At 41.1% G+C, this 12,613-nt stretch overlaps 2 protein-coding genes across 2 annotated transcripts in view; one reads left to right on the top strand and one right to left on the bottom strand.

Moving 5' to 3' along the window:
- Positions 1 to 12,613, top strand: part of igsf9bb (immunoglobulin superfamily, member 9Bb) — a gene marked incomplete at both ends in the record, with an annotated part of 196,027 nt that overhangs the window by 47,128 nt on the left and 136,286 nt on the right.
- On the bottom strand, positions 7,104 to 8,750 carry LOC308155434 (E3 ubiquitin-protein ligase TRIM21-like; the record flags this gene model as incomplete). Its single annotated transcript, XM_080528754.1, has 1 exon — positions 7,104 to 8,750. One exon carries the CDS (start codon positions 8,748 to 8,750, stop codon positions 7,104 to 7,106), a length of 1,647 nt encoding a protein of 548 aa, XP_080384880.1.

Below are 12,613 nucleotides of genomic sequence, written 5' to 3'. Positions count from 1 at the left end.
ACAGACTTTGTGAAGCTCATAACTATGATAACACAATATTGCAATATTTATTACTATTCTTTTTTAATAATGATAATCAACGTTCATTCATTAGTAAAGCTCCCGCAGTCTCAATCAATCTCCTCTCCATATATAGCATTTAATCTGTTCCATAGTTCGTTCTCAGCTGACTCAAGCTTCATATCAGATTGCTCTAATAATTTCCCCACTTCTCTGCTTATAGGAACTTTATGCATTTTAGAGAAACATGCAGAGCATGTATTTGACAAAGAAACGTGTAGGCTAAGAACTAGTTTATAAAGTGAGTTACAATCACTTGATGGTTGATACACGGGGGAGGGTAATCTTATTGATCGTTTCCCATTAGCAAACAATAGCTGCCAATTCATGAGCGAGCCAAGCGGGTTTCAAAGCTGCCAAGCGGGTTTCAAAGCTGCCAAGCAGGTTTCAACGCTTACAAGCTTACAGCAGTCGATTGTCTGCTGATGTTACGGGCACGGCCGGCGTGAAGTTCACGACAAATAAACAGACGTTATCACTGTGAAGCTCATAACTATGATAACACAATATTGCAATATTTATTACTATTATTTTTGTATAATAATAATCAACCATCATTCGTTAGTAATGAAAACTCCCGCAGTTCCGATCAATCTCCTCTCCACTTTACACATTACATAACCAAGATCTCTTTTGACATCACAACAATGTCAACACAATCACAACAGAATCTTATTTTATCCAACCAGGTTTTATATTTTGATTATGACATCATGTCTTTCAACATTGTCACACTTTTCATTACACACATTAGCGGATTTATCATTCTGTACTCTTTCTCTCCTTTCTTTCATGTATTTTCTTTTCTTTTTCTCAATTAGTAGTCTCCTAATCTCGCTACAGTTTGGGCGAGACTGTAACTGTCATTGTTTGAATGAATGAATGAATGAATGGTCTTTATTTGTCATTGATATAGTACAGGTACCAAACAACGAAATTTGGGAGGGGGGGCTCCCCTGGTGCTAGGAAACTAGGTGCTAGGAACTGGTGCTATAACTGTGTTCATGTTATAATGTTTAGTGAACGAACAATTGTTGGGTGTTTGCCACAAATCGGAATTATCTTGCCGTGAAATGTACATCAAATAACATGATGTCGGCGATCTACTAGAACTGCGGGACGACTGCAATGTAGGCTACCATATATATCTGCCATATCATACCGTTTTATATTGGAAAAATATGATGGTAAATAAATACATGTGGGACCGATGTATGATATGGCAGAGGTGTGGTGTGTATCAGTCTGTCTCGTTCCAGCGAGTCAACTCGTGTTGACTCAATAAGACATGCGCTTGATGGGGATGTGCTTGAGAGTTGATGGCTCTCGATCGTTTCCGATCAATGAACAAAGACATCGGGTTCCCCCGCAGTCACAGTGCTACATGAAAATATCTAGCCACACACCACATAGCATACCTCCGCCCTATATGTATTTATCATCATATTTCTCAATATAAAACGGAGGTACGATATATGGCAGATATATGTATGGTATATTATGGCAGTTTCTGCCGCCTGTCCCGTTCTGTTGTTCAAAGAATATAATATAAAACGCATCACTGCACTGCTGTGTTGTTTTGTTTGCATTGCATTTTAGCACAGTGCGCCGATTAGATAGAAGATGTTCTACAGAGGGTGATGTAACCCCTCCCTCCCCTCCATTCCCCCACCCCTCCCCTGCTGTTGTGTCTCGATACCTGGTCAACACAGCTTGTACGAATATTATATAACGAACGGATATTTATAATAGACCTACAGTATATAATGTATTATTGTTTTTTCTGAGCAGTCCCACTCAGAATTTTTCATTTTATTCGACAGATCTAGTGAAGTCGCGTTGTGCATTGAATGACACTATTTATAGCGCTGTAAATTTTCAAATAATGCAATAGGATATATATATGAATTTACAGAAACATATCATCATGAATGGAAACACGCAAGAGCGTGTATTTGACAAATAAAGTGTGCGTGTGTTGTGGTCCATCCAGGCAGGAGAGAGAGTTGGGGGCAGCCAAGCGGGTTTCAAAGACGGCTCTCCCGCTTACTAAGCTTACAGCGCAGGCTTGTGCATCTATGTGAAGCTCATAATTATAATAACACAATATTGCAATATTTATTACTATTATTTGTTTTATTATAATAATCAACCATCATTCATTAGTAGCCTAATGAAAACTCCTGCAGTCCGGATCAATCTCCTCTCCACTTTACCGTGCATGCACGCGCTCCTGTGAGATCATTCAAGTTTAAAGTATTTGTCATTATACCAAATACAATTATATAATGTAATCAAAATAAAAAGAATGAACATATTCAGCCATTCCATATAATAACATATAATATAGCAGTTGCAGGGGCAGACAGGCTGACGTTACCGGCGAATTTCACAACAAATAAACAGACTTTATCACTGTGAAGCTCATAATTATGATAACACAATATTGCAATATTTATTACTTTTCTTTTTTAATAATGATAATCAACTTTCATTCATTAGTAAAGCTCCCGCAGTCACAATCAATCTCCTCTCCATATATATAATTTCCCCACTTCTCTGCTTCTCTGCGCATAGGAACTTTATATGCATTTTTAGAGGTAGCCTAGTGATCTTGTCATTTTCTCTTCTTGTGTGACATCGCCATCCAGCGATCTTTGTGCGTCAGTTCACACTCTCCCATTGTGAAGAGTGGTCGTGTGATTCGACACCTCGTCGCGCTAAAAGTAGGTAAAAAAACGTCGCTGTCCTAGTGTTAAGTAGGACCCGGCGCTGAGCGGTTTAGTGTAGAAATGGGATGTGTTAGGATCCATATCAGTGTAGTGCTGTCACTATGCCATGTCTCACAATGTTTCAGCGCCGTGTTCCATCTGTGGTAAACGCAGGCGGTTTGTCACGCTGATGGTGATGGTGGTGCTTTGCAGAGACATAAACATGATTTCAACGTGATTTGCAGCACGAATTTCCTTTGTGCTGCAGAAAAAGCTATTTAGCCTCGACCACTCAACATCTGACACGTGGAATTACCCGACCGCAGCAACGACACCTCTGCTTAGTGAGAAGTGAAGTAATTAAGACAATTAGATTAGGTCGTTATATTATTTTGACCTTCAGTAAAGGTGATTGTTGAAGCTTTTCTTGCTTCTGAATAAGAACCTCAGTATAGGCGACACCTGACAGCTCATGCTGGGTTCGTCTGTGAAATGATGCTTCTCTCTGTAAACTTGACTTGAATAGATGTAATTGTGTAATATCACAGAGCGTTAACAACTGCTCTTTAATAGATATTGATCTGTTACAGCAGGTTAATGTGTCAGGCTACTTTAGAGAGATATGTTTGTGTGGACCTTTGTGTAGTCGCTCAGCATCACTGTCTCTGTTCTGCATTTTGTTCAACAAGACATATACACATATGTATATATATATATATATACCCAACTGTTTTCCAAGGTCTACACACAACGACCACTAGTTGGCCGCCTTGTAAATTAGCCTGCTTCCTACACAGAAAAACGGCAAAACATCTTTATACTAGCTTATCCTGATGTGATTTTGAAAATGTAAGGATACTGGGTGGTAGAACGCACATATCTAGGAAAAGTCATGAAAGGAGGGTCCTGAAATTTGATCAAGTGCAAAGATAATATAACATTTTTCTTTACTCACAGGGGTCAAATGACCCCACCCATGTCTGTTCTAGTGTTAAACTTGGCCCTGGACTATGATTATGATGTATACATAGTTTCTCCTGGTTTCTACATTAACTCTAGCCAGTTAGTAACAAAAGAAAGGAATTGAATTTTCTGTGGTAATGATTTGGTGGTTTAGTCAATACAAGCACAATCATTGAATCTACATTTGGGCCCAATCCCGATTCCCTTTTCTACCCCTATGGCTCGTTTTTGAGTGTGACTCGATTTCGAGCCAATTATAAGGCCTTCGAACAGAGCCACAAGCCGTCGGGGTTGAAATCTACCCCTATGAAATGGGACAACCCTTCAAAACTGATAGTATCGTAGAAAAGCATTGACGCTCGCGACTCGTTCACAACTTCTATCGATCAAACAAGTCATCAAATAAAAAAGAACAATGATTCAATTCAATTCAATTCAATTCAATGATACTTTATTTATCCCCGTGGGGAAATTCATTTTGCCACGCCACTCCACTAAAAACAACACATAACAACACAACATAAAGGACAGACAATAATACTGGGCCAGCCATATATGGTATATAAAAAACAGTGAGATCATGATAAAAAAAGTGGATAAAAAAGATGGCTATAGTTATTATATTAAAATACTAAAAAAGTGATGATGATGATTAAAAGAAATAATAATAAATACAAATTCAGGAGCCTTGACCCTGACTGCTGCTTTAGTTGCCATTGAACAGCCATTCATTATCAGACCATGACAGAATAACGGCGCTCTAACCTGTATGAAACCTGTGCTCCTATACCTGCCAGTCTGCACTGATTTAGGACAAAAGTGCAACAACTTCGCGGCTGAACTTTAGTTAAATTTACGGCGTCATCTACCATCAATGGGAAACATGGAAAAATGCATGACTTACAGATTTAATTTTATGACGTTCCGAAATCCGAAGTGACAGGAACGCTGGAGAAACAGCCGCTGTCCACTGCATTAATTAACTACATGTCCTTGATGAGTCTCCCGCTCACTGCCCTCCATCAAAAATGGCACATCCATCGATAATATTACATAATAACAACTGCTCGGATTAGATTGCGAGCTGTTTTGTTTTCGCAATACAACTATAGAGTCATATACCACCAAGGGGGGGGGGGGGGGATTCGCGCCTATCATGCACATATCAGCCTGTGGATAGATACAGTAACTTTAGATAGATAACTTTACATTAAATATGTCTACCATCATCCGCTGTCAAATACCACAATTTATTTCTAAATAAACATGATTGTACATCTCTGAAATGTTAATCGCGCACCGATGTATTTCTATGGGGAAGGATGTGCTTGACGATTCCATTGGACTGACGCCGGGGCAGAGGAACAGGGTGACTGTCACCCTGTGACAAACGCGCAGATATGAGTGCTCCGGTGTCCTGCTTTGGTAGTCTAATGGAAGTGATCAGGTAGGCTACCAGTCCTCTACTGCTAAACCCGAGCGCTCTGGACTGTGGAACTTTCTATGTTAAGCATAGGCACACACGCATAGGCACCTCGGCATAACAGCGATTTTTTTGTTATGCTTGTTGTAAAGAAAAGGTCTATAATGCATTGAAATTACATTAGTACATCAGACATTAGACATTAGACATCAGACATGGAAATATGTCATATGCGCGACTGTCCACAAATCAGCCTGTAACGTTAAACACAGCACCTCGACATAGCGATTTTTTGTTATGCTTGTTATAAAGAAAAGGTCTATAATGCATTGTAATGACATTAAACTAAGATAATAAGATGGTTATCATAATTTTTCAAATCTTAATTAATAAGTAATTACAGAGAAAGTAATGACATTTCCCCATTGAATAGAGCAACATAACATTTCTGTAGATGATTCGCAATGCATCCTGGAATCAAGGGGTAGTGTACCCCTACGACTTCAAAGCTAGTCTGGTCCTGGAATCGCTCGAAACGAAGTCATAGTTAGCCCTCGAAATGAAGCCATGGCTCGATGAAATATGAATTGGGACACGACTACCCCTAAACATGAACGTGCAAAACGAAGCCATAGGGGTGAATTGGGATTCACCCTAAAGCCACCCTCGGTACTCTAGCATGATGACAGTTTGAGTGACTTTCACTATTCACCTCGGTGATAAATGAATGAATCATCATTCACAGGTGTCGGGTAACAGGGACTTTATTTATCAGGTGTTGATGTTTGATATGCAGTGATGATAAAACCACCAAAGAAACTGACTATTAGACAAACTTATAATATCACACACAGAAAATGTCATCTTACAATCAGAGTCACCCGTATCAAATCATTCTGAAGCATATCTGATTCCCTTTCCAAGCCATTAAATCAATAACATTATTATCAAACGTACGTTCTGTTAAATGTAATTACGTCACACACATACAGAGACTGAGGGACAACTTGTGTTTGTGTTTTAATCCATGATCAATCCAAGTGAATTTAATTGTCTGAGCATCCTCAATTTCACTCTGTACACACCCAGTATTCATTACACTTAATATCCCCCAAATACTTAAACATTACAATGATAACTAGCTAATAATGAAAACACAGTATGTTGTTAGAATCTCGTTTATAATAATTTGAACATCCTGAAAAGTCAAACAACCTCATTTATATAATAATAATAATGATAATAATAATAATAATAATAATAACTTTATTTGTATAGCGCTTTTAAAAAGATGGGTTTTTAGTCTTAGTCATAACTTCTTATGAGCACTTTGAGCTGCAACGTTTGCAGTAAAAGCGCTATACAAATAAAAGTTATTATTATTAGTAGTAGAATTATTATCATTATTATGAGGCTGGAGAGGCTGGGCTATAATATATAGTATTATCTTACATTGCTGCTGCATATTCACCATCTCTAGCAGATAATAGCACAAATGGACCTATCGCTAAGCCACACCCCAAAATAGAAATTGTCCAATCATATCACAGCAAAAGTCACTACGGGCAGAAAACTCGGACAAACAACTCGCTAATATCAGATGGTGAAAAGCTTCTAGACTAAATATTCTTGTCATCTTAAAAAAAAAAAAAAACATGTCTATTACTTGCTGTGGTAAATCAGAAATCAGAAATGTGCCAACTCCCGCCATTGTAAGTCATTGAATGTCATTCAGTCACAGTCAGTCAGTCACTGTCAGTGAAGCGTTGTTTGTTTGTCTGAGTTTTCAAAGGGGGCGTGGCTTAGCGATAGGTCCATTATATGATAACAAACGATAACCAGATCAGAAATTAATCTGTGGTAAATTATACCATAACCTTCCCAAATGACAACAAATAAAAAAGAAATGCTTATTTTACTGCTTGGTCAGAATTAAAGGTTAAAAATCAGTCAGTGTGATTGACAGGAGAGATGATCAGAGGGGCAGAGTTTTTACCAGCATAATTATTACGAGGGTTGAAGCATGGATAGAGTTTCTCAGTGAAGGTGCAGCCAGTGAAAGAGTAGATCAGAGACCTGGCCTCCACATCATAAAAGGAGACCTGGCCCTCCTCATAATCCACAAACACCCCCACCTTCTGGGGCTTCTCTCTCAGGGACAGGGGGACAGCAGGGTCAGTGAGTGCGCAGTACTCATTTCCATTCCACAACCCTACAGTCCAGTATCCATCCTCAGGGCCCAGTATGATCTTCTCCTTCCTGTTGATGGACTCTCTGGCCACTCCTACAGTCCAGTCAGTCTTCTCCTTCACCTCCACTTCATAGTAAAACCTCCCTGAGGAGAATCCCTCCTTTCCTAAAAAACAGAGACCCCAGGAAAACCTCTCTGTGTTATCAGGGACTTTCTTTCTTGTGTCTCCATATCTAACTTGTTTCCCATCCTCAGACAGAATGAGATAGGGATTTGCTGTATAAGGGTCCAGAGTCACGTCCACTGCATACTGCTGAATCATCTTCAGCTCAGCATCACACAACTTCTTCACTTCACTCATAAGTGTCTCCTCCAGCTGAGACACAGCTCTCCTCACAGTCCCCACGTCGAGATCACTGTGAACCCTGACCTCAGACCAGTCCTTGGTGTGTGGAGGGGTGGACAGGGAGGGGAAGCTCTGGAGGAGGTGGAGGTGGTCCTCAGTGTGTGAGAGCTGCTCCAGCTCAGCGCTTCTCCTCTTTAGCTCAGTGATTTCCTGCTCCAGCTCTTTAATCAGACCTTCAGCCTGCCTCTCTGCTGCTTTCTGCTTCTCCTCGATCACGTCAAGGAGCTCAGCCTGGCTTCTCTTCATGGAGTCCACCAGAGCAGTGAAGACCTGTACGCTGTCTGCTTTCTCTCTCTGTGCATCTTTCTTGCTAAGATCTACTGAGTGTTTGATCTCTGAAACCTTCTGCAGTCGCTCCTGGATCATCTGCTGAACATCTGCCTCTGTCTTCCCCAGCTGAGCCTTCCTCTCTCCATACTCCTCCTCTATGGGGACGGTGTCATGGGTCTTGTGGTCTGTCTCAGTGCAGAACTGACACACACACGTCTGGTCAGTCCTACAGAACAACTCCAGGAGTCTGTCGTGCTTCTTACACATCCTGTCTTCCAGGTTCTCCACAGGGTCGATCAGCTTGTGTCTCTTTAAGCCTGCGACTCTCTGATGAGGCTCCAGGTGAGTCTCACAGTAAGAGGTCTGACACACCAGGCAGGACTTCAGAGCCTTGAGCTTCGTCCCAGTGCAGACGTCACAGGACACTTCTCTAGGTTTGACAGGTGTGTCTGGGGCTGGGCTGCTGGTTGCCTTCACGTCAACTGACTTCCTAAACTGAGTGGCCATCTCAGAGATGAAAGTATTGACAAAGAGATCTGGTCTCTTATCAAATGCTTTTTTACACATTGGACACTGGCACAGGTCATTGTTGTCCCAGTACTTTCTCATACAGGCCATGCATACGCTGTGTCCACAGTAGAGAGTAGAGACTGGTTTAGTGAACACATCCAGACAGGCAGAACACAGGAACTGCTCCTCGGACAGGAGACTGCTGGAGGAAGCCATATCTAGAGAGACCAAAGGTGACACATAAAGCATTTCCTGGAATCAATCAGATCTCGATAGTTTCAACGATGGAGCTGTCAATACTGTCTTATGAGATTATACAGAGACCAATAATGATAACATTATTCTACATCACATAGAAAATAGTCCTTCAACCAAATAAATACATTTTACATACTGAACTGTCTATAAAAAAACTGGTAGAGAGCGTGAACACAATAGTTTATCTTGACTTGTCATTGTAAGTCTCTCAACTCACCTGTCTGTGATTCTGTGAGAGTGGGGACGCTGTCTCTGTCCTTTCTACTGTAGGTGTGATAGATGTCTCTGTCCTTAACACGTTTGAGAGAGTCTGCCCTCCTGCACGATACACTCTATGTCTCTAGTCTACACAGTTTAGTAGTTTCATTTCAGCTGCCTGACGTTGAGATGCTCCTCCCCTCCCAGTACAGCTCTCCTCCCTGGAACAGAGTTAACCCTTTACAGGCTGGTCTGTTTCTAATGTGTGGTTTTACAGATACACTCTTCTTACTCATCATTCCCAATCAGAGTTGAGTTTCATGTTGATATCAGCTCTGATCAAAGGAGTGATTCATCACAGTGTTTATGTGTAAAGAGACCAAGGGCCGTCTGCCACTCTGACCCTGCTACACACACACACACACACACACACGCACACACACACACACACACACACACACACACACACACACACACACTCACACTCACACTCACACTCACACTCACACTCACACTCACACTCACACTCACACTCACACTCACACCCACACACACACACACACACACACACACACACACACACACGCACACTCACACACGCGCACACACACACACACACACACACACACACTCACACACTCACTCAGAGGGGGGGGGGGGAATCTTATGACACGTAACTCCTCCTACAGTCCCGGGTCGCTCAGTATAATGGAGAAGCGTTTCTGAAAGTACGGCACGGCACGGCTCGGATACAAATGCGGCCTGGTTCGGGTCGGTAGTGGAAAAGCTCCATTAGTGTCGGTTGATGTTTGGAGAGCTGGTGGAAGCATGCTGAATCTAGAAAAATAAATAAATAAAAAAGTGGTCCGGCTGTGGCGCAGGAGGTAGTGCCGGCGTCTAATGATTAACACTATACTATAAACTGGGTAGGGCATCACTTTATTAGGAACACTATACTAATACTGGGTAGGGCATCACTTTATTAGGAACACTATACTAATACTGGGTAGGGACTCCCTTTATTAGGAACACTATACTAATACTGGGTAGGGACTCCCTTTATTAGGAACACTGTACTAATACTGGGTAAGACCTCCCTTTGCCCTCAAAACAGCCTCAATTCTTTGTGGCATTGATTCCACAAGATGATGGAAACATTCCTTTGAGATTCTCAAGATGATTGAATCACCCATTTCCTGTAGTTTATCAGGTGCACTTCCAAGCTGTGAATCTCCCGTTCCACCACATTCCAAAGGTGTTCATGAAACCAGTTTGAGGCGGCTTCTGCTTTGTGACACGGTGCATCATGATGCAGGAAGCAGCCATTAGAAGATGGGTACATTGTGGCCATGTAATAATAATAATAATAATAATAATAATGAGAATTTTTTATTTGTATAGCGCTTTTCCTGCAAATGTTGCAGCTCAAAGTGCTCGGGATGGGATGTACATGGTCAGCAACAATACTCAAATAGGCTGTGGCATTCAAGAGATGATTGATTGGTATTAACAGGCCCAAAATGTGCCAAGAAAACATTCCCCACACCATTACACCACCTCCACCATTACACCACCTCCACCATTACACCACCTCCATGAATGATAAGGTCACTCCCCATCTTCCACCGTAGCCTGAATACCTCCATCTCTTCAGGCTACACCTTAAGTGTCCCTCCTGAGACATCTACTTCCCCTCTACCCCCCTGTACTGTTTCTCTACTGTTAAAAAAGTAATAATAATCTTCCTTCTTCCAGCACTACAACTGCCAAAGGCCCCTGGCTCGAGCATAGATTACTTTCTCCTGCTATGACTGGTGGATAGATGATTAACTTACTTAAAATGTATTTGTCATAAGTTGCTTTGGATAAAGGCGTCTGCTAAATGCCAAACATGTAAATGTAAATGTGTCTGCTACCTCACCTGGACTAGTCTGATTATTAATGTGATCAATGGATCTGATCGATCCAAGTTAATTTCATTGTCTGAACATCCTCAATTTCACTCTGTACACACCCAGTATTCATTACACTCAATATCCCCCAAATACTTAAACATTACAATGATAACTAGCTAATAATGAAAACACAGTATGTTGTTAGAATCTCATGTATAATAATGTGAACATCCTGAGAAGTCTTTGTCCTTTATACTGTAGGTGTGATAGATGTCTCTGTCCTTTATACTGTATGTGTGGTAGATGTCTCTGTCCTTTATACTGTATGTGTGGTAGATGTCTGTTTGAGGACGATATCGAACAAGTTTGAGAGTCTGCCCTGGTGCACGATACACTCTATGTCTCTAGTCTACACAGTTTAGTTTCATTTTAGCAAACTGACGTTGAGATGCTCCTCCCCTCCCAGTACAGCTCTCCTCCCTGGAACAGAGTTAACCCTGGTCTGTTTCTAACGTGTGGTTTTACAGATACGCTCTTCTTACTCATCATTCCCAATCAGAGTTGAGTTTCATGTTGATATCAGCTCTGATCAAAGGAGTGATTCATCACAGTGTTTATGTGTAAAGAGACCAAGGGCCGTCTGCCACTCTGACCCTGCTACACACACACACACACACACACACACACACACACACACACACACACACACACACACACACAGACACACACACACACACACACACACACACACACACACTCACACACACACATACACACACACACACACACACACACACACACACACACACACACACACACACACACACACACACACACACTCATCATCATCATCTCAGTAACACCCCCACTAGCCCACTCCATTCATAAATGTACTTACTTAGCAGTTTTTAAATTTGTAATAAAATAAAATAAAATAAAAATACCCTCTTCTTGACATGGACAGGTTATTATATTATTTTGACCTTCAGTAAAGGTGATTGTTGAAGCTTTCCTTGCTTCTGAATAAGAACTTAAACATACACCTGAAATCTCATGCTGGGTTTGTCTGTGAAATGATGCTTCTCTCTGTAAACTTGACTTGAATAGATTTAATTGTGTAATATCACAGAGCGTGAACAACTGCTCTTTAATAGATATTGATCTGTTACAGCAGGTTAATGTGTCAGGCTACTTTAGAGAGATATGTTTGTGTGGACCTTTGTGTAGTCGCTCAGCATCACTGTCTCTGTTCTGCATTTTGTTCAACAAGACATATATACATATATATATATACCCAACTGTTTTCCAAGGTCTACACACAACGACCACTAGTTGGCCGCCTTGTAAATTAGCCTGCTTCCTACACAGAAAAACGGCAAAATAGCTTCATACTAGCTTATCCTGATGTGATTTAGAAAATGTAAGGATACTGGGTGGTAGAACACACATATCTAGGAAAAAGAAAAGGAAAATGGATCATAAATTGGGGTTTAATACACAGTGTCCATAGCACCCTATGACCCTCATTTTGTGTCTGGATTTATGGCATAGATATTATTTTCAAAAGACAGAATCAGATGCATTATTGCATTTCTTTCTCTCTCACACACACACACACACACACACACACACACACACACACACTCACACTCACACTCACACTCACACTCACACTCACACATACACACACACACACACACACACACACACACTCTCTCTCTATGTTTT

Source organism: Nansenia antarctica (genome assembly GCF_963989245.1).
Source record: "Nansenia antarctica genome assembly, chromosome: 4".
Taxonomy (NCBI): Eukaryota; Metazoa; Chordata; class Actinopteri; order Argentiniformes; family Microstomatidae; genus Nansenia; species Nansenia antarctica.
Note: the sequence above shows the minus strand (reverse complement) of the source record. Positions and strands in the feature narration are given on the sequence as shown.